The sequence below is a fragment of the Danio rerio genome, chromosome 6 (assembly GCF_049306965.1).
Source record: "Danio rerio strain Tuebingen ecotype United States chromosome 6, GRCz12tu, whole genome shotgun sequence".
Taxonomy (NCBI): Eukaryota; Metazoa; Chordata; class Actinopteri; order Cypriniformes; family Danionidae; genus Danio; species Danio rerio.
Window position 1 is genome coordinate 45,443,616 of NC_133181.1, and position 23,695 is coordinate 45,467,310.

At 35.7% G+C, this 23,695-nt stretch overlaps 1 protein-coding gene across 3 annotated transcripts in view; it reads left to right on the top strand.

The window, feature by feature from the left end:
- Positions 1–23,167, top strand: part of sema3fa (sema domain, immunoglobulin domain (Ig), short basic domain, secreted, (semaphorin) 3Fa) — a 96,894-nt gene extending 73,727 nt beyond the window's left edge. For 2 of the 3 annotated variants that reach the window (XM_005166039.5, XM_005166040.5), the window contains 11 exons: positions 782–921; positions 3,335–3,449; positions 12,819–12,888; positions 15,854–15,998; positions 16,082–16,304; positions 16,885–16,973; positions 17,540–17,581; positions 18,794–18,951; positions 19,144–19,211; positions 19,320–19,453; positions 21,424–23,167. In XM_005166039.5, coding sequence (XP_005166096.1) covers positions 782–921; positions 3,335–3,449; positions 12,819–12,888; positions 15,854–15,998; positions 16,082–16,304; positions 16,885–16,973; positions 17,540–17,581; positions 18,794–18,951; positions 19,144–19,211; positions 19,320–19,453; positions 21,424–21,852 — 1,613 coding nt within the window. In that variant the 3' untranslated portion in view covers positions 21,853–23,167. 3 annotated transcript variants of the gene reach the window in all.
- The last annotated feature ends 528 nt before the right edge of the window (positions 23,168–23,695 follow it).

Genomic DNA, 23,695 nt, shown 5'->3' on the forward strand with positions numbered 1-23,695 from the left:
AATAAAAAATAAAATCAAACAAAAAGAGTCTAAAAACCCTTTTGTATGAGGAACTGCATAATAAATAATAAAATAAATAAATAAACTGCATAGTTGTAATCAAACAACTACATCCTCGCCTAAAAAAAGCTTCAAAAGTACATTAAGTTGTTCAACAGCTGCAATAATTGTCAAACTGTAGTTAGTTTATCTGCTGCTACTCTGTGTGGGTGGAATAATACAGAAGTTAATACAGAACTTTTGATATTGTGGAATATTGCATGGCTATCAGCCAGTCAGATTCGAGAACCAGACACAAATGTTGTATACATCTTCATTCGCAACACCCCAGATCTGTTAATAACATTACATTTTAAGTTTTGTCAAATTCACCACCACAGCTTGCTAAAGACAGTGTAATATGCAATAAATTTCATTTTTCTTTTGCAAACACTTGATTTGGTGAGACATGTTATTACACTTAAAACATTTTAAGACATGATTTGCTTTTGTATTGCGTGTGACTCCTTGACTCTTGATTCTGTGCTTTAGTCTTGCTTTTTGCATGAGTGTCCACTAGATAACATCACAGACTTCACACATATGCTTTGAGACTCCCCGCAGTGTAGTGACCATCCAGTGTAGTAAATAAGAATATAGGCTAACGCTTCACATTAGTTTCAGTGTTATTTAATATCATCCATTTGCTTTGCTTTTTTCTCTTAGCCTTTTTTGCTCCAACTGTGATTAATCTCCTTTCCTGCTTTTTTTTCCTTCCCTCTTTTTTGTCTGTCTCTTTCAGATCCAACATTTGTCCATGCTCAGCTCATCCCTGATAGTGCAGAAAAGAATGACGACAAGCTGTATTTCTTCTTCCGTGAGAAGGCCTCTGAGATGGGTCAGACTCCCATGGCTCAATCTAGGATTGGCAGAATTTGCCTGGTGAGATTTTTTTAAATCTTCGTCTTATATTCTAGTACAAACGAACTACACATAGTAGATTGCTTCTTTTAATTGATTTCATGTTGCTCCAAATATGCATGATTTTTTTCATGATAAGGAAAATTGCAAAAGAATGAGGACTTGCAGTTTTCTTTCAGGCTTTAAAATGAACTATAAACATCATAAAAGTGTCCAGCACAAAGTGTTATATTGCCACAATATGTGATAACTTGAAATAATAACTCTATTTTTGTATCAGTAATCATTCTCTCCACTGTTTATAGAGTAAGTTGCTTTACTGGAAGCAGCTTTTTGGTATTGAACATGGAAAAACATTGCCAGTGTTACTTTCAATTAGATTTGACATCAAAGAAGGCAGCGACACAGAGCAATGTGTACATAATCACAAAGGACCAATAGTTTACATGTGTTTATCCGCTGGAGGGAATTTTTCTTTAAAGTTTGCTTTGGGAAACTGCTTCAAACTCATGAACCGAACTCCAAATGACCTTTATTTTGGTCAGATTATGTTTAAATTTAGTTTGTTCTGTGATTCTCTACCAGCGGACACCTTAATGTCAAAATGACAACAAAATAACATGGCAAAATATAAAAATTGATTTAATGTTTATTGACTACCTTAATGTCAAACGACTGTCCTGTAATCGATTTTTCGGCTTGTTTTTTATGCCAATGTTAAATTTCAATTTGATGTCATTTGATGTATTTTTGAGACCAAGGTGGCCACTGGGGCTGTTTGGTATATCTAATATATGTAAGTTTTAATATGTAGTTTATGTATAGTTTTTAAAAGCTGCATCTAAATGATTAATGATGCACTGAACTTGACAACTGTTTAAAGTATGAATCAATTGTACTGTTTTAGTGAGCTGAATTATTGAAAAGAATGGTTCATTCACAAAACTAGGCAGTGCTTCTACTTGATTCAGGTTCGACTTCATTCTACTTACACACAAAAGAGATTTCCTTGCATTTACAGTAAATCTGTTCCTTACACAAAGTTATCATATATATCACGTATGTCTTTAAGGCCCCTTTTACACTAATACATTTTAGTTTTAATTTAAAATGCAGTTTTGCTACGGTTACGCCTTCTGTCAACACTACCCCAGAACTTTCGAGCCCCGAAAATGAAGCATTTTGAAAACGCTGGTTTTAAAACGCTGCTGCTCCATGTCAGTTTGGATGGGGGATTCCTCCTTTCATTTTCATTGAAAATACAAAACGTACCGTCTCTTTTGCTGAATATCAGTTTTAATCATCAATAATGGCCATGATAAAAGTATAACGTACATTAAGTTTATACATTATCTGGAATAAAGACAAGCAATCAGTCAAATGTGCAAAATCGGTGTACGTGGTTAAATTAATATATTAACTTATCTTTAGGCTCAATCAAAACACGTTACTTGAGAAAAGGTAATAGATTCAAAAGACCGAAAAATCGTTAGATATAGACGAGATGAATTAAATAGCGCATATAACAAATATAGTGGGATGAGATCCAGCGGCACATCCTTGGTGAACTGTCCAACGTGCTCTGCTCTCACCTGGGGAGGTGTGCTCAAAGCTCTGCCTGGAGCTCAGATGTGCGCATACGCTACAGCGCATGACAGATTGTGTTTGTGTGTGGTCATGTGATGTGTATTTATTCAGCTGTATGCTGAAACGCGAGGTAAAACACCAGTGTGGACATGGATCGTTTTCGTTCTACAATGCCGTTTTAAAACTAAAACGTGTAAGTGTAGACAGGGCCTAGAAGATCTGAATATAGTCTTGCGGACTTTTAATGCCACTTTTCCATCGTTTTTTGAGCTCAAACAAACTTAGTTTATATTTCACAGAAGAAAGTCATTTAGTTTGTAATGACTTCAGGGTGGGTAAATGGTATTCGTATTCATTGTTCTCATTAGCTCATTACAGATTTGTTTTTTAAACATTAGGTGCTCCTATGCTGAAAATGAAGCTATAATGTCCACAACAGGACTGAATTGCTGATTGACACATCCTCCATGTCCTCGGGTTCCGTCATTGTCCAATGCCTCCTACATGAGCAACCGCTTGTTTCTTGGTTATTTTTTGCTGTTTTAATGTGAATCAAAGAAGCATGTTTGTAATGTGTGGGTAGCTGCTGGCGGCTGGTCACTGGGCATCGCTGCGTCTCATTATTGAATTTGGCTGTCGTCCACAGCAGATGGGGCTGAGCAGTGCTCAAAGCCAATGTTTACAACCCAGTCACAGCCAGTTAATGCAAACCCACAGAAATAGCCTTGATACTGATGTAAAGCAATGTCTTCATTTCACAGATACAGGCTGTCGAGGTGTTCGTCAAATCAAACTTTGTGTCTGACAGTGAGTGTTTGTGTCTGACATGAGCTCATTTCCTCTGCAGAATGATGATGGAGGACACTGCTGTCTGGTGAACAAGTGGAGCACCTTCCTGAAGGCTCGGCTCATCTGCTCTGTCACCGGCTCTGATGGCATCGAGACGCATTTCGATGAGCTCAGTAAGTCTCTTTTTTAGCAAATCTGTAATTTATGGAACATTTCCCATGACTAGTGCTGAACATTGACAATTGTGAACCTGAACTATGAAATTTTCTTATGCTGCCCAGATATATTTTTGACGATATACAAAAATACAGTGTATATGTCAAAATGGATGATTTCTATTTTATGCCAAATATCAAAACTCAATTTTTGATTAGTAACATGCATTGCTAAGCACTATTTAAAGATTTAAAATTAAGGATGATTTTCTTAGTATTCAGATTTTTTTGAACCTGCTGATTCCAGATATTTAAATAGTTGTATTTCGACCAAATATTGTCCTATCCTAACAAACCATACTTCATTGGAACGTAATGAATAAATATCTATTAAAAAGAATTGACATAATGACTGGTTTTGAGGTTTAAATATAAAAGTCACAAAATAAATCTAAAGTAATTAAAGTTAAATGTAAAGTAAAAAGAGTAATTCTTGTGGTGGTGCCATGGTAAAATATTAGTATAATTCAATAAAAACATGATTATATAGTTTGATATTTTATTTATTAGGTTTTTTATTTATTAGGCATGTATTTACGCAGCGGATGCCCTTCCAGCTGCCATCTCTGGGAAACATCCACACATACACACTACAGACAATTTAGCCTACCCAATTCACCTGTACTGCATGTCTTTGGACTGTGGGGGAAACCGGAGCACCCCGAGGAAACCCATGCGAATGCAGGGAGAACATGCAATCTTCGAACCAGCGACCTAGCGACCTTCTTGTGATGCAACAGCACTATATATATATATATATACACACACACACACACACACACATACACATTTATCAGCCTCAGCACAAATTTCTAATCAACCAATTACATGGCAGCAACTTAATCTGCTGCAATTCAAATCGAGCATGGTTGAAAGTGGCATGGTTGTTGTTGTTAGACAGGCTGGTTTGGGTATTTCAGAAATTGCTGATGCACTGGGATGCACAACCATCTCTAGGGTTTATGACTATGGTCCAAATGTCAATGGTTCGAAAAAGAAAGAATATCCAGTGATCAGCAGTTCTGTGGGTGCAAGTGCCTTGTTATTGCCAGAGGTCAGAGGAGAATAGCCGAACTGGTTTGAGCTGATAGAAATGCAACAGTAACTCAGAAAACCACTTGTTACAACCGAGGTATACAGAAAAGCATCTCTGAACACACAACACGTCCAACCTTGAAGCGGATGGGCTACAGCAGCAAAAGACCACACCGGGTGCCACTCCTGTCAGCTGAAAGCATAAAACTGAGGCTACATTGGCACAGGCTTACCAAAATTGGACAATAGAAGATTGGAAAAACATTGCCTAGTCTGATGTATCTCAATTTCTGCTATGACATTTGTATAGTATGGTCAGAATTTGGTGTCAACAGCATGAAAGCAAAGATCCATCCTGCATTGTTTCAACGTTTCAAGCTGGTGGTGGTGGTTTAATAATGTGGGGATTTTTTCTTGGCACACTTTCTGCCCATTAGTACCAATTGAGCATCGTGTCAACGCCACAGCCTACCTGGGTATTGTTGCTGACCATGTCCATCCCTTTATGACCACAGTGTAGCCATCTTCTGATGGCTACTTCCAGCAGCATAATGCATCATGTCATAAAGCGTGAATCATCTCAGGCTGGTTTTTTGAACATGACAATGAGTTCACTGTACTCAACCTCCACAGTCACCAGATCTCAATCCAATAGAGCACCTTTGGGATGTGGTGGAATGGGAGATTCACATCATGGATGTGCAGCCAACAAATCTGCAGTTACTGCGTGTTGCTATCATGTTAATATGGACCAAAATCTCATTATTAATCTCAGTAACTTGTTGAATCTATGCCACAAAGTATTAAGGCAGTTCTGAAAGCAAAAGGGGGTCCAACCCAGTACTAGTAATATATAATACTTTCCAAAAAAGTATTTTGGAAGTACCATGGTAAAGTCTTTTGAAAAGTCTTAAAATACCATGCTTGTGCAATTTAGGATTTTTTTTTTATACAAAACATGCAGTACCATGCAAAGAGTACTTACTGTGGTGATACCATGGGACAGTGATCAGACTGTAATACTACTGTACAGGGTGAACTATTTATATGGATACACCTTAAAAAAAATGTGAATGGTTGGTGATAATAACGTCCTGTTTGTGGCACAGGCTTGTAAATAACTCATGAAAGAATAAGGTTACCAAGCATACCATTGTTTTTCTTTTGAAATTGCCAGTAAGTTTATTAAGGTGTATCTATATAAATGGCCCACCCTGTACTTTAAAATACACCATGGCACCATATTATTTTTATATGGCACACAACTGTTCCAAGAGTACCAGTTCTGAGAACAGCTGATTTAAATCTTTCTGCCTAATCCAGATATCGGATGGACATTTTATACTAGCTTGGGTTTATGCACATGTCTTGTATTCATAAGCATAAAATAAAACAGCTGTAACATTTGATTGACTCCATATATATAGCGAGGTGTTCGCCCTAGGCCCATTATATTCTGTTCTGTTCTGTTCATTTTCACGCTATACTTGCTGAAATAAGAGGCCTCTTATTGCAGGATAGGCCGTGATATAGCTCATTTGTGGAAACCGCTCGTGTCTGATGGTTCAATGGATATGTCTCTCCAGAGGGTATAACTTGGAAAAAGTAATTTCCTCTCTTTCCTGTATGTGCAGCGTCTAGCGTTTGTGCTTAAGCGTGAAGTGCCACAAGGGCCTGTGAGAAATATACAGAGGCAAGCAGTTCTGAGTATGAAATTGAACTTTGACAAATTGGCGTTTTAGGAAGTTGTGCTGTAACTGCCTAAATATTAGGGGTGCAACAATACAGACTTCTCACACTTTTTTTGGTTTTCGGTTTTAGGACATGGTTACCATGCAGTTTAGTATATGATATGTTTAGTTAAAAAAAAAAAAAACTCTAAGCAAAATATACAAAATGAATACAATATGGCAAAGACAATACTAAAATAAAGAGATTTTCAGGTATCTAACAGTAAATTTTAGTTACATAAACTAAAAAATATAATCAAATAACACTGCATACTGTATATAATATGAACAGAATAAATTAAATAAAGCTTAACCATTACTGAGCTAGCTTTTCAGTCAAGATCTTTTGTTGTTTGATTAGTGTGTGATATGATTAGATATGTTTTTACTTTATGACACGGCACAGATGCAGCACTGTAAGAAAATTTCACAAACACAATTTCCCGAATGTTTACATTCCATGGCATAACCGATTGAATGCTCATTAAGTAGAACAGATGAATATAATTATTGGTCATGGGGCCAGACAGAATCTGCAGACATTCTTTGCTATTTCTGCTCAGAATTTTATTACGAATCTGTGGATTTATCCGGAATGATTTTACGAGTATCTTAACTAAAAATCTAATATTTAGCTTTTGTTTAATGTTTACAGTGCAAATCCAATTAGATCTATCATATAGTATATCTACTAAAAGACAGAAGATATTATTTTCCAAACTGTATTGTAAATAAATCATATAAATATTAACTTACTAGTCAATAATATTACTTAAATTAATTTAAAAACTGAATATATATAAATTTACACACATTTACACAAGTAAATAAATCGACTCAGTAATGGGCTAAAAATCTGTGGAAATCTGCAGATTTCAGCATGTGCAGAATCCATGTGGGCCTAGTCATAACTGAGTCTTACTGTTGAGAAGCAGGACTTAATTTGCGCGTCGTCAGCTGTTCAGATGAGGCATTTCTCAGATTTCCCGCGCAAATCCAATGTACACTCAAGCTCTGACATCGGCTTACTTAACTTTTATTTTTATGTGAAAGGATCTCCTACTTTAGGGCTCACTGGTGGGACATTTACTCATGTTTCAGCACATGGACATGCATTCTAACATGTACAAAGACAGTTCAGAGAGTAATTACCCAGGTAGCAAAAATTTCTATCCCAGCATTTGGGATAGAAGCTGGCACAGCAGGCATTCATTTTGGCACTGGCATGCAGCAACTTGGCCAGGTTTGGCAGAAGTGGCACCATCTTTAAGGTGGCACACAAGACATGAGCCTGATGTCAAATGTAGTATTTGGCCCAGATGTTCAAAATTTATATGTGGGCCACGTAAGTTTGACCCACATTTAAAATACATTTAAATTATTTTTCGAGTAAAGAAATATTTTAATACACAAAGTCATTTCCATCTACCTGTGTGGCCTTCATTTTAATCCGGGAAACAATCCAGATTTTGCAAAATAACTGACCTACATTTAACCTGCATTAGATATATTTTATTATGCAAATTATTTTTTACAAATGATGTCATTTTTTAATAAGATAGGATATCTTTAGAGAAAATGCCTACATTTTGGTCAAAATTATATTGTTTTACACGCATTTAAAAAAAAAATCCCAGGTAAAATCTAAAAAATACATATATGAAATATATATGTTTCCTTTATAAATGTTATTGAGAATATTTATATATAATCACTAAGCTAACACATTTTCTAATCTCATAGCCTATATAAGTCATATAATTGATTATTGGTTGTAGGCCTAATTTACAGTTTATTAAGAAATGAAAAAATAAATCCTACTTATTTCAATATGAAGATATCTAAAACTAAACTGTAAAAATACTTTGACAGCAAATTACACCTAAGAGAGATGACTTAATGTTTTAATGTTAATTAATGTTTCAATGTTAGAATGTTCTAAATGAATAGGGTATAATGGGGGTAACGTATTAAAAAAATAAACTGAATCGACACAATTCTTGAGATTTCGTTGGGGACAACTTAATTTTTTATGTTCAATCCACATCAATTTGTTAAAAGTGTTAAGTTAACTTAATAGATTTGTTTTGGGACAACATAAATGAATTGTGTGAAACCCTGCATTTTTGACAGCATGGGGATAACAGGGAATAGAACCCAACCAGGAACTATGCTTCTAACTACAGCTCTAGAGGTGTAGTTGTAAGCGTACAAATTTGTCATGCGGTTTGCAAATGTTCGTTGGAACAACAGATTTGGGAAACGGCAAACCAAGTAAATATGTTTCTAATGACGGAACTTGCAACCTTAGTTAGGTAACGATGGTTTTCGGAAATGCATCCCAGGTCGCTTTGAGAGAAAGCACACCCATAGTGCACCTAAAGAGCAATTCTTCATGGGTTTATCAATTTCATTGCAGTCGTGACACACCAAGTCTGGCTTTCAGACAATGGTCAAACATGGGCCAGTTTGGGACCAGTTATTGGTCCATGTTTGACCCTTGTCTGAAAGCCAGACTTAGTCAAGTCATGTACTGTAATTCACTGTGTCATGTAGGCCAGGCAAAAGCAGTGATATTTTGCTATGTGGGTAAAGGATAAATGCAAAATAATTTTTTTATGAAAAACCAAAAAAATAACCATATTCTTATTGATTCGTAGAGATCATATCGAACGGTTCAATTTTATATAAAATATTGTGGCAGCATTACTAAATATATAAATACAAACATATTTTTGTAGTTTTACATTATGCCACATGCATGACTGTGCATTATTGTGCACATGTGTGAGGCTTGCATGTAAGCTACATATTAACAGACTTACACAAAATGGACTCTTTCCCCGTGTGGGAGAGTTTGATTGACAGGACTGAATAGGATTGTCTGGTAAAGCAGCTGTAACAGCCTCAGCCACTCTTCAGAGGCAAATGAATGTAAGCGCATGAATGCTGGGATTTTATTGCTTTTGCAACGTGCATAAATCGAGTAAGCGGTCGTCCCGTGTTTGCTTCATTTCACAGCTCCTGTAACACAGCACATAAGGTACCCTCAGGACTAATTTCTCCGTCCTCTATTTCTCACTCCCGTTCCCTGTGTCACTGTGTTTGAGGAATGAACTTGTCAGTGGAGTTTTTGACTGGATGTTTTCCCTTATCCTCGGAGGGGCAGTGAGGTTTTATGGGTTGTTTTTTGTGGCTTGGCTGTAGTGAGATTTGTTCGCTGCAGTGTGGGATTTTCCCTCAGCGCTTGATTGCTTAGTCCGTTTAGCCGTGACTATCCGTCTGAGGTCATTCTCTGCCTGTTTTTGATGGGACATCTGTCTGTACTTTTACCGCTGGCTCTTCTTTCCCCCTAAACTATCTGTGTCTCCTTTTGTTTTCTTTCTTTCTGCCCTTTTTTCACCCTTCTGTCTCCCATTCTCAATTGCAGTGTAAATGGTGCTTAACTGCTCTTATGATGAACCCCCCAACAGTCCCGTTTTCCCCATTACACTGTTTCTCCCAATGGCTTTTTATTTATTTATTTATTTATTTATTTATTTATTTATTTATTTATTTATTTTGATGTCTCTCGTTTTGGCTAGCAGACTATAAATGGTCCTTTTGGGTAATTTGTGTCTTTGTGTTTGTTTTAGAGACAAAGACATAGGGAACAGTGAATTCTTTGTGTTTAGTGTGATGTAGTGTAGCTGAAGGATATGCTGATATAATGCTACAGTAATTATGGTTTTACTAGTGGTGCAAAACAAAGCTGCAATAATGAAATAATGAAGTTTTAGCACAGGATTGCCAAGCAATACACCTGTCTTCAATTGTTAAAGAAGTTCCACCCTGGTTCGGCTGTTGTTGCTACACTGGGCCACATAAACAAATAGAAATTGAAATTATTGTGTCCCAAATGATGGTACATAAACTGTGGAGCCCATGAAAAGATACGGTAATGGAAAAATATTAAAGGGGGTGGGGAGTTGTATTTTAATGCTTTTCTCATTGTTCTTTAAACTTGCACCTTCTTTGTCCAAAAGTATTGCATTCCCTCAAGAAATGTTGCAATAGTTTGCCAAACATTTGCGTTATCTAATAAAAGTATTGCATTCCACAGGGAAACTTTGCATTTGGTCACAAAAGCTTCAAAATATACCTCTTCCTTTTTCCTCATATTACAAATAAATGCAGTATTAAATGCAGTTAAATGAGAACACAAACTGTTACTATTACGATCTCTCAAAAACAGTTTGACTTTCCTTTTGATTTTTAAGTAGAAAAGTGGTGAGGAAGTCAATAGAGAAGACTGACTGAGATTGGACAGGTTTCCTGATAACTTACAGAGGTGGATATGATTTCTAAAAGGGTAATTTGTATCTGCTATATTTCAAAATAATAAATAAATAAAAATGCTGACATATAACAGCACACTAATAAGAGTAAATTTAGCCTAATGCTATGTAGCTTGGTGCTAAGGAATCAGTAGCATCAAGATCCATTGCCTCTGTCTTATAGAAGCTTGTTTGCTCCACTGAATAAAACATGTAAAAAGACAATTGTACATCTCACAAACCTTTTTTTCCAAAATCACATCATTAAAAATTCACAAGGGTCACTTTTTAAGGATGCTATATTCTGCAAGTTGTAAGTTATTTCAAGAGTTCACACTTAGCTGATGACTGATAATACAGCTTGTTTGGCATGCTGTCCCTGGAGAGACCTGAGCTTATAAGATCCTAAACTTATAAGAGTGGAGTTTGAGCTCAGGTAGATCTCGACAAACTCCCCCAACTTGTTAATGACAGATTTTAGGGATAGCTATAATGCTCATCTATAGTGCCAATTTGGTATGGTCAAATAACTTTGGAGGAAACCGGGAAACCTGAGGGAAACTCACGCAAGCACGGGAGAACATGCAAACTCAGAACAGATGTCAACTGGACCAGTAAGGACTTTAAACCAGTGACAATCTTGTTGTGAGGCAACAGTGCTAATTACTGGACTGCCTAGTCACCCAATCTAGAAAAAGGAGGGAGGAGTAGGGGTGAGAGGGGGATTCTTCCAATCGAAGATACTAAGGTAAGAAACTATAGTGAGTTAGGAAACGTCTGATGGCAAAATCATGTGTTAACTCAGGGGTTTTCAAACTGTGGGGCCCACTTGGGTGGCACAACCACCTATTAAGGGGGGCGCAAGAAACTGAGACATGCACTTGAGTAAATTATGATGACAATTTTTATGTGTTTACTAGATTGTATCTGATTAATGTTAGCTCCACATATTAACCATCAGGCACCTGTAGAGTTTATGCATTTAAGTAGAACATATACAAACAAAATGGACTGGGTGCTTTTTAAAATGAATGACGGTGTCTGAATCAAACCAGCAGTAGGCTATGCCCTTCTGGATCTTTCTCTAATTTTGAAGACACTACTGACTACGTTTACATGGACATCTGTAATCTAGTTAATCTAGACGTTAATATATTTAAGGTGTTTACGTGAAGTTCTTTCAGGTAAGAGTTTTATGTAATTTTGGGTGACTTTAACTGCAGTTCGGCAGTTTCACTTTTACTCATGAAAATTCATGCCCCCGTGACAAACTGAGGTATTATATAAAAAAAAAAACATGACTGGTGAGAGTGTTATGGAATTTAATAACGCACGCCGAATGGAAAGAAAAAAACGTCCACATTTCGCAATGTGCGTGTCTGCGGTCCTGACAACCGCTTGTGTGGATCTTGTCAGAAAATATGGCGAAAATTCCTACATGCAAACTTTTCCATTAGTATCTGGAAACAGCCTTTATGATGAAAACTGAGGTTGCATCACTCAGCGATGCATTGTCACACAATTCACTGAAATGGAGCAAGTGATGTCATTCCCGAGGGGTAGGGTTAGTGGTGGGGTTAGGTGAGCCCATTAAAAAGCATTGGATGCAGCTCAGATTGCACTGCACCAGGTCTGCATCCAGACCCCTCTCGCATTTTCTGTATGTATATACATCAAAAGTAAGTATGCTATGGCTCACACTTATTGACAGTGGAAGATGACTTACGGTTAGTTGTGTCAGGAATCAAATCATGTTGTCCTAACAGTCAGCCATCAGAACTGAATCTGTTAAGCTATATATTCATGTTTCAATGTAATTAATGCTATGCACTTTAAAAAAAAGTTGGCCAAACTTGTGGTGGTGTATGTCCTAAAAGGTTGATAAACTCAGTGTTAACTAATGAGGGACCAGCCGTGAACAATAAGCACATCATTTTCTCGAAATTGGTTTATAAATAAACTTCACATAGTGAAATTGTTTTTTCAGACAATTACCCAACTCTGTCTTAACTAGCAAATGTGACATGGAGAGGTTTCTGAGATCCTGAGATTTAAAAAAAAATGTCAGAATTGCAAGATAATTACCTTTTTATTTAATGTTTATTTAATGTGGATAGAGGCTTTTATACTTAAAGGTACAACTTACTGTACTCATGAGCTTGCACTTTCTTGTCATCAAATTGGTTAGTATACCAACTAGTTCAAATGTCTTCAAATCTGAGAACTAAAGTAACTCTTTCTTTCAGGGGACGTGTACATCCAGAAGACTCAAGACACAAAGAATCCTGTCATCTACGGCGTCTTTTCCGTGTCCGGGTGCGTAAGTTCACGATGATCTCTTTCCCAAAGACAGTATTCAATCCTCACTCCTCCTCGACGCCTCTTACTAATCAGGCCGCTTATCAGATTGGCAGGGGAACTTGAATAGATTTGCTTTCATATTCACACTCCAGTTGCCCACAGGGCAGCACCCCCATTTCCCCGCTGCCGAAGACTGTTTCTAACATACTGAATAACAAGTGTTTGGCAGCCTTGACAGACGGTAGTACAAGTCCTCCCACTGCACAAAGGAAAAGAGCATTTGTGTGTATCTGAGATGTGATATTCTCATGAGGAGTTATCGACATAATATCATCGCTATCAGATGGGGTTGGGAGAGGATATTCATACACGCTAAAATATTATACAAATTGAGCCTCAGAGGGAGCTGTCAACATTTTAGATGAGGTTCACATGATAATTATCCAGAGTAAATATACACGGGTGTGTGTGTGTGTGTGCATGCGTGTGTGTTTGTGAGTTATAGCAATTCACAATCTAGCTGTAGATTTTAGATTAAATTGGCGAAGCCCTCAGGCTCTGTCTGAGCTCTCCAAACTCAAAAGCACCATTCTTGGTGATGATAGTGAAAACTCTCTTCTCCATCAACCGCAAGTGATTTCACAGCTCTATCAGTCCCTCTGTCTCTTGTTCTCTCTCACTTTGTCTCTATTTGTGTTAATCTGTGAAACAATATTCCTAACATGCATTTTGTTGTAGCATTTGTCTTCTTTTGCATTATAAATGGTTTTATTTATTGTATATATGTGTATGCATGTATATGTATGTATAAATGTATATAAGTCTATATATATATATATATATATATATATATATATATATAAAAATTAATAGCCCCTTTAAGCTATATTTTGTTCCGATCGTTATACAATAACTTGCTTAATTACCCTAACCTGCCTAGTTAACCTAAAGAATCTACAGTAGTTAAGCCTTTAAATGTCACTTTAAACTGTACAGACTTTTCTTGAAAAATATCTATTCAAATATTATTTACTGTCATCATGTAATAAATAAATCAGTTATTAGAGATGAGTTATTAAAACTATTATGTTTAGAAATGTGTGTATGTATATATATATATATATATATATATATATATATATATATATATATATATATATATATATATATATATATATATATATATATATATACACACACACACACACACACACCTATTTTCCCAGCCCCTGGCTTAGTTGTGAATGGGGAGAGGTGTTTATTTATATATTTTTATCATTATTAATGTTTTTCATACATATTATATATTATTATATTATATTGTTATTATTTTTGTTTGTCTGTTTTGTGTTTTTTTATATAGTCCTTAATGCAAGAATATGTTATTGTATTGCTTTATTCAGAGAGAAAGAAAATATGAGCAAATTGTGTTCTGTTGCTAGATTAGAGCAGTTGATGTCTAATGATTCTATGTATTTGGTGCTGTGGCTCTCTAACTAATATCTATCAATAAGTTAAATTAAATGGTTCTATCAGCATGCCATTTTAATTTTTAAAAATGACCTTCCCTTAATTACCTCATCTTACATTTCATAATTTTCTCGTTTTCATAATTTCTCCACCTTTTCTATTTATGGCAGGCACTCAAATCCACATTTGAGTCATTTGAGTCCACATGCTCAGTGTCACAAGTTTCTTTATTCGATCAGTGTCTCAGCGCAGTTTTATATATTCTTGGAGTCCTTTTATGGCATAAATTTTCTTTGTTTTGAATGTTTCGAAATCCTGAAACTTGTTTATCTCTAGGTTTAAATTAGATTTTGAATTGCATTTTTTTAGTCTGGTTTCAAGCTTTTTTTTGACCCCACAGTATTTCTGAGCTAAAAGTTATTAGATTAGGAAAGAAAATGTAAGCTGAGGCTTGATTTGAACTGGTAGGATTTCTACATTACATACAAATGAAAAACTGTTTCTTTTTCTTTGCAATAGCAACACAATTCTTGCACAATACGAGAAGGATGTATACTTGCAAAGTTAAATGAGATTTTCAAGAGTTCACACTTAGCTGATGATTGATTATAAGCAAGTTTGGCATGCTGTCCCATGAGAGAGCCCTGAACTCGAAGGTTCTTGAGCCCTGGGCTCCCTCCCGTTTGGAGGAAGAGAGGGGAGCCTCGAGCTCAGGTAGATCTCGACAACTCCCCTTTTTATAATAGCTAAAGATTAAGATTGAAGGCTATTAAAAGATATGCTGCATTATTAGATTACCTGTATTGAAATTTAGATTTAACGATTAACTTGTTGTGCATGTTTTTGGAATGTGGGAGGAAACCGGAGAACCCGGGGAAAACCCACGCAAGCACGGGAAGAACATGCAAACTACACACAGAAACGACCACCGGCCTGTTAAGGAACTAGAACCGGTGACGTTCTTGCTGTGAGGCGACAGTGCTAGTCACTGAGCCACCGTGCTGCCCTATGGAGGGAAAGGTGAAAAGGTAGGGGTGGAAGGGGGGATTCTTCAAATCGAAGATGACTGTAGTGAGAAAACCCTGGCTCTTTATAGTGGTTAGGAATGGCCTGATTGGTGGATCAAGCATGCTAATGCAGAACCAGCCGTGTTCAATCATAATCACGTGCTCCTCTCGAAATTAGTTTATGAATAAACTTCACTTATCCTGATTTTTAAATTGTGGCCACCTATAATGCTGAAAAAAGAGAAAAAGATAGGTAAGAGGGTGAAATTAATCATAAAATTAATGTTCTGAATAATTTTATAATATAAAACAGGGAAAGACGTGATCCTAAATAATCTTATGTCATCAAATGATTCTTATTCCAAATATGAATGACATGTTCTTACACTGAATGACATTTTAGTGTCTGTCTTCTGTAAATCACTGTAAAAATGTATTATAGTCCTATTGTTTTGCTCAGAAAAATAATAATAAATTCTCCTTGCTTTTTTCTGCATCTCTAGGTCTGTGTTTAAAGGCTCAGCAGTATGTGTTTATTCAATGGCTGATGTGCGCATGGTCTTCAATGGGCCTTTCGCTCATAAAGAAGGCCCAAACTACCAATGGGTTGCATACCAGGGCAAAATCCCATACCCTCGCCCAGGAACAGTGAGTATCATTTAAATATAAATACAGTATGATGATAACGGTTGCTGAAATAAAACCACTTAATGCTATCCCTCTAATCTTAGTGTCCAGGAGGGACGTTTACCCCCAACATGAAGTCTACTAAAGATTACCCAGATGAGGTGATCAACTTCATGCGCACACATCCCACCATGTTCAATGCAGTTTATCCAGTCCACAAGCGCCCCCTGGTGGTACGAACCAACGTGGATTATGAGTTCACCACCATCACTGTGGACCAAGTGGCTGCAGCTGATGGCAACTATGAAGTTCTGTTCTTAGGAACAGGTGAACTTACTACACATCTACATACATGGGTTGTTTTGAGATATATGTAGGCTACTGTGAGATGTATATACAGTCAAGCCTAACATTATTCATGCCCCTGACAAATTCTGACCTAAAGTTTTTCTTCAAATGTAAATAAAATCTGAGAAATATTTGATGCCACTTGTACATCTTCTTGTTATGTTTTAGGAAAAGATAATAATAATTAATTAAATAAATAAATACAATAAGTGCAATAAAATACAATTAAAAACTTGCTGGGTAAATAAAAGATTAAGTGAGAATTTGCCACCAAGGGTATGCATAATTTCAGGCTTGTCTGTTTGTGATGTATATTCATTTGTTTTATAGACATACTCTAGTCAAATGTCTTCATTTTATTTCTTTATTTCTTTAATTCTTTATTTGTTTATTTATTTATTTATTTAGTGCTGTGAATTCCTCAATTTCTAAACCATAACCATAACAGAATGGGTGGCACAACAAAGCAAATAATTTGCCCTTTTTTTTTTTTTTTTCAGAAAATAAAATTGTATACATTTGAAATATTTCTGACTCCTGACTTTTGATTATTTTACAGACAGGGGAACAGTTCAGAAAGTGATTGTCCTGCCCAGAGATGATCTACAGACTGAAGAGCTGGTTTTGGAGGAGGTGGAGGTCTTCAGAGTAAGAGCCTCTTCTGTGTTCATTCCATTTAAAGAATATATTGTACTGCCTGCTTTTGTGTGTGTGCATGTGTTTGATTGTAATTGCAATTATTTTATTCCATTCTAAAATGTTTTAATCAAAGTCTGAAAATTTGCTTCTGTGTTTGGAGTTACGGTCCTTCTCTGGTTATGTCAGTTTGATGCATCCATAATATACTTAACCACACTCCTATTACTGTTAGTTTGCTATGAGGGAATGATCCACAAAAAGAAAGCTCCACCCCCTACTCAATATTCTGTTTCAGTTGGAAGTACATAACCATATTGAAATAAAACTCTTAACAATGTCCGGTTCACATGGGCTTTAAGTCTGTGTGAAATATAAATATACAATGTTTATTTTGCTAGCATGCATTGGTATTTTTTAGGTGAATAGTTAATCTGTACAACTACATCTACTGAAAAAAAAAGGTTTCTTTCAAAGTCTGACCATTTGCTTCTGTGTTTGGAGTGACAGTCCTTCTCTGGTAATGTCAGTTTGACGGATGCATCCATATTAAACATCCTAAAAATTCTATTTTACAGGTTCCAACTTCAATCACTACTATGAAGATTTCTCCAAAACGAGTAAGTAGCACAAAATAACATTTAGAATTAAATATTAATTTTAAATTCTGCAATGTCAGTAGTAATAATATTAAATATTGTAGCAAACACAGGGTTTATTTACTGTCAGACCCTAAAATTAACATTCGCCGTAAGTCCAGCATGAAAAAATTCAGAATTATTAAGCATCTAATACAGTGATATTTGCCAAGCTGTTAAAAATTTTTTTTTTTATTTGAACAATTCCTGAGAGCACAATATGATTTGGCTTAATTATCATATGTTAAAGATTAAATTGTTATTATTATAAATATGTGTACAGTTGAAGACACAATTATTATCCCTTGTGAATTTCTTTTTCTTTTGTAAATATTTCCTAAATTATGTGTAATAAAGCAAGGAATTTTTCAGAGTATTTTCTTTAATACGTACTCTTCTTGAGAACGTCTTATTTGTTTTATTTCTGCTAGGATAAAAGCTGTTTTTATTCAATTTAAGGTAAATATTATTAGCCTCCTTCAGCAATATTTGTTTACAATTTTCTGCGGAACAAATCACTTTAAGTTGAATACTAGTGTCTTGAGAAATATCTAGTAGAATGTTGTTTACTGTCTTCATGACAAAGATAAAAGAAATCCGTTATTAGAAATTGGTTATTAAAACTATTATGTTTAGAAATGTGTTGAACTAAAATCTTCTTTCTGTTAAACAGAAATTAGGGGGGAAATACAGCTGGGCTAATAATTCAACTGTACATAATCTAATGTGCATCCCAGATTAAAATCTTAAATATGCAATATCTGGGATATAATTTGGAATAACCACACTGTCTGCAAGCACATGAGATTTTAAACATGTAAATGTCTCACATTGCCAGAAAACATTGCATCAGATCCATTTTGTTTTTTGAGATTGCCTGGTTTTGTAAATACAGCACTATCTCACTGAAACTTTTTGACTTAGTGGCTAATTAGTATTAATTTGTATGATTTCATTGACATATTTCAACATGATTTGCTCATATCTCAATGAGGTGTGGGATTTGGGAGCCATGCCTCTTTTTAAAAATCATATGTTTTCATAAGAATGAAATTGTATGAATTAGCCACTTTTCTGACAATACTAAAAATAGTGCCTGTTTCCTTGTGAGATCAGGCTCTGAAGGATAAATTAGCCTAAAAGATCTGTTTTTGATTGAAAGTAACATGTATTTTCCTGTCGTCCTGTGTTCAGCAACAGCTGTATGTCAGTTCGGCGGTGGGCGTCACACATCTGGCTCTGCACAGATGTGATGTTTACGGAGAGGCCTGTGCCGACTGCTGCCTGGCCAGAGACCCATACTGTGCCTGGGACGGAAAGTCCTGCTCTCGCTACTCAGCAAACCAAAAAAGGTGATTTGTCTATAAATGTCTTAATTATCAAGTCTTTATACTTAAAATACAGTGCATTTGAGTCACAAGTTTGGTCCAAATGTTATTTGTTTCAAGCTGAGTTTATTTCCTCATTTGCTAGTGCTCTGATGTAGGTGCAGTTTATATTTGCGTGCATTTCCTTGTTTGTGATTGGTCTGTTAATTGTTATAGGCGGAGTCGAAGGCAAGACGTGAAGTATGGAAACCCTATAAGGCAATGCAGAGGCTACAACTCGAATGGTGAAGAACAAATTTAATATACATCAATACGAAGGAGTAAAAGTTCTTTAGAAGTTGTTGTGATTTTGGCTATTGTTTTAGATATTATTTTGTTTTCATTCCCATCAGCCAATAAGAACACATTGGAGACAGTGCAGTATGGAGTAGAGGGAAGCACAGCCTTTTTGGAGTGTCAGGCCAGATCTCCTCATGTGTCCATCAAGTGGCATTTCCAGAAGGAGAACAGCGACCGGAGAAGAGAGGTACAGAAATAGTGTCCTATTACATCATAATTATTGCAATATTACAACAGTATCTTTGTAAAGTGTTTTAAGTTTGAAAATTGTATATTTCTCATACTAAATGAGTATTTAAAATTAAATTATTTATAAAACTAATTAAAACAAATAGAATAGATTATTACAGTGCCTAATTACAAAACTACTTGAACAAAATTTGTTACAATTTTTAAAGATTGATTTTTAGGATCTTTACTAATTAATCATTTTTGTATATTTTTTCTTTTAAAGAACTAGAGATGCACCAATACCATTTTTTGGGACCGATTCCGATACTAAAATTCTGAGTATCGACCGATATAGATCCGATCCCGATAGTGTGCCGTTTTTTGTTTTTTTTACATAAAGTTTCCATAGTTCTGCTGAGCTGATAAACTCAGATAATATATCTCCTTTAGTAGAAAAAACAGACTTATAGGCCTACTGTATATGACAGACTGCACAATCTAACTAAAAACATGATGCTTGCTGTAAATTAGGCTACATTATTTGAGCAATTATTATGCCATTAATATGATCTGATATGGTCCAGCTTATGTTAACTTTTTTAATATAAAGATTTTTCTTTGAAATATGTAATAGGCTACCAGTATTGACCCTAATCATTGGTAAAATAACCTTCCTTTTAGCAAAGCCTGATATTTTCCTGCAGGTTTGACAAAGACTATACTAAACTATCTGAGGCCAGTTTTACTTAATAAACATTCTCTTTTCTGTTAATGACAAATAGTCTTGGAGAAAGTTTTTCAAGTTGTCAAAAATGCGACATTCAGTTTGAATTGTGAATGAATGGAGAACGATTGACAGGTGCAGCGGCGGGAAACGCTGAACTGAACATGAAATTAACCACTTGAATATTAATCTGTGCTTCACAATAAACTATAGAATGACTTCAGAATATTTGGGATATAGTAGTCCTACATGACAACTTTCTAGTGCCTTATAATAGGCTACTCTCATGGCTTTTGTTGGCTAATAATATACAATTATAGAATATAGTGCATGTGCAAGATCGGATTTGGATCTGTACCAGCTGTACCTGATACCATGGTTCGATACCTGAACCAGCAAAAATATGCTGTATCGAAAAGATATCCGATCCAAGTATCGGGATTGGTGCATCTCTATTACCCTTAATTCTAACATTTATTTTTTAAATTGTAACATTACATTTTTTAAGAATAAATAAATGTAATATTTGTAGTAAAACATTCTGAAACTATTTGTTATGATCTATACTTTTTTTTTTACATTATTTTAAGTTATTATATTTAATTTAATTTTCAATATAATTTTATAAACTTAATTATTTACAATAAATAATTGGAATATTTCGAATTAAAAACATCACTGAACTTATTTTGTAAATATTTTTGTAATCTTTCAAAAATCGATACACTTTTTAAAAGTATAAATAAATGGAATATTTTATTACCAAATATTTTACCAAAATTCATTCTAAAACAACATTTTTGTTTTTTTTCTCATTAATTTTTTTTAAAATAATGAACAATGAAATATTTCTCATAAAAAAAATGTAAGATCCTTTTTATAACACTTTTTGCATCCAACTATATATTTTGCATATCCATTATGGATTTTTTGTTTCCACATTCAATTCAATTCATCTTTATTTCTATAGCGCCTTTACAATATAGATTGTGTCAAAGTAGCTTAACATAGAAGTTCTAGTAAATTGAAACTGTGTCAGTTTCACTAAAGTTTAGTTTAGTTCAATTCAGTGTGGTTTAATTTTCACTGCAGAAAGTCCAAACACTAAAGAGCAAATCCAATAATGCACAGCTCCACAAGTCCTAAACCAAACAAGCCAGTGGCGACAGCAAGGAACAAACTTCACCAATTGATGAAAGTGAAGGGGAAAAAACCTTGAGTAAACGAAATCAGTATAATGCTTATCCTTGCTTGTGTTTCAGATCCGTTCTGACGGGCGTGTGGTTCGCACGGAACAGGGCCTCCTCCTGCGCTCCCTCCAGCTGTCTGACAGCGGTGTTTACCAGTGCACCTCAACTGAGAAGAACTTCAAACACACCCTTGTCAAACTCCAGCTCGTGGTTCTCTCCGCCCACACAGTCAACAGCATCCAGACTGAAAGCGGCGCCCCGGCCGCCCCACCCCTTCAGTCCAGCGCCTGGACGCCCAGCGCAGAACAATACAAAGACCTCCTGACCATCCTCAGCCAACCTGAGATGGGCCTCATCAACCAGTACTGCCAAGACTACTGGCAGATAGGGGACGACCCCATGGCCCACAAGAAGAAGGACCTCAAGGAGCTCCAGAAGGACCTGCGGAAGCCTCGAAATAGGAGACACCACCAGGAGCAGAGCAGCATGGCTGAGACATGAGGAAACTTGCATAATAATCCACCAACAACCATCATGGCCGAGGAGAACATAAACAATACGTTTCTCTTGAAAGCGCATAGTATTTATTGTAGGCTTGTACATAGTTAGATTCTGTGGATATCTTTGTATGGGAATAGCGCAACAACAACAACGAAAAAAAAAAGATGAAAACGTTTTGTGTATAGATCTGTGCAAATATTTTGTTAGCATTGTTACTTCCCTTCCGATATATTTATTACAGCGGTATTCATCCGTCATCCACATTATATGACTGTTATCATGAAACGTTGTGTATATATTACAGTTTCAGTGAGCGGAGAGTTGGACATCTGATGGACAGTTTGACTGCGTTTCGATGTTTTGATACCGGAGTGACTCTTTTAGTCGAGCACGTGTTCTCAGTTAGATGCGAATATTTGGCGCATCTACATTTTTCTGTGACCTCCCCTGAAAAAAAGACTTTAGTATCATCAGAAACACTCATCTTTTAATCTTCTTGATCTTCCATATGTTGCTATGCTAATGCGTGTTAAATATAAAGTCGATTCTGTGTGTTATATATTTGGTTTATGATCGATTACAGCCTCCTGTACAGTATGTATGTACATCACTTTTTGTTTTCCTTTATATAAATATGTATTATTGCACGCAAAGGAACTGAAAACATGTCCATCTCTTTGCAGAGCAGAATGGTTTTTTTTGGTTTTTGTTTTTGTTTGTTTTTTAAGAGATATGTACCTCTTCAGTCATTTTCAGAAAAAAAACTAAATAAATAAAAGTCCAAGCAAGCTCCTCTAAACATTTGATCATTTGGACAAGTTAAAACGTCTAGAATGAATCTTTAGGGGGCTTGATTGAGTTTGCATGAACTGTATTTGTACTGTACAGGTATGTAGTCAAATTCTGGATATGTGGCTGTGTTGCTGTATGGTTTTTAACATAGTGAATGGAGAGAAAGAGAGCGAGAGAGACTGTTTTTTTGAAAACAGAGGACTTTGCTAAACTAGTGATGGAATCAAGCACAATTACCTGACGTGTCTGTTTCACCTCCGTTGTGTTTTCTCTACAAGCATAGCAAAACGGGCTGTGTGAAATGATTGTTGTATACGTGTATTTTGTTTCTTTTTTGTTGTAAGACATTACCCATCACTGTGGTTTGTCCTCTTTGTTTTGTCTTTTTTTTTTAGAATATTCTAATGTGAAAAGACCCTAAATTAGATGTTATGAACAGTTAATGTTATAGTAATGTATTTTTTATTTGTTTTCTTTTCCATCTTTGTCGTTGACTAATTAAAGTTATATATTTTATAACAAACACATTTTGGGTTTTCTGCAGAAAAATGAGTGAATTTATGCTATGTTTGCCATTGACTTGCATTTTGTAAACTATAAACAAACACAGTTCCAGCTAAAATTGTATTTTTTTTTCTACGGCGAGGAAATGTTATAAGTCTTTATCTGGCTTTTTTGGGATTAATTATTGTAATCTGCCAATTGCACCAGAGAAATACTGGGAAATCTCTGTAGACTGATGGCATTTCATGCTGTTCAGCCATATAATCTTAGAATGTCAGCAAAATCACCTGTTTTGTCACCTTAGATATTACGGTAGAGATTCATTCAAATGCTAGCTCTAAAGTGACGTTGGTGAAGTAGCAACAGTTTCTGCTGTTCTGACGGTCAGCTGCAGATGTGAGTGAATAGCGGAAGAAAGTAGTTCCTCTTACTTTTTTATACACAATTATGTCGTCGAACTGTTGTATAAACGCAATATCACACTCGTAGCAGTGCGATATGGCTGTATATCTTCACTGAGTAATACGTTTAAATTCAAATGCAGTGC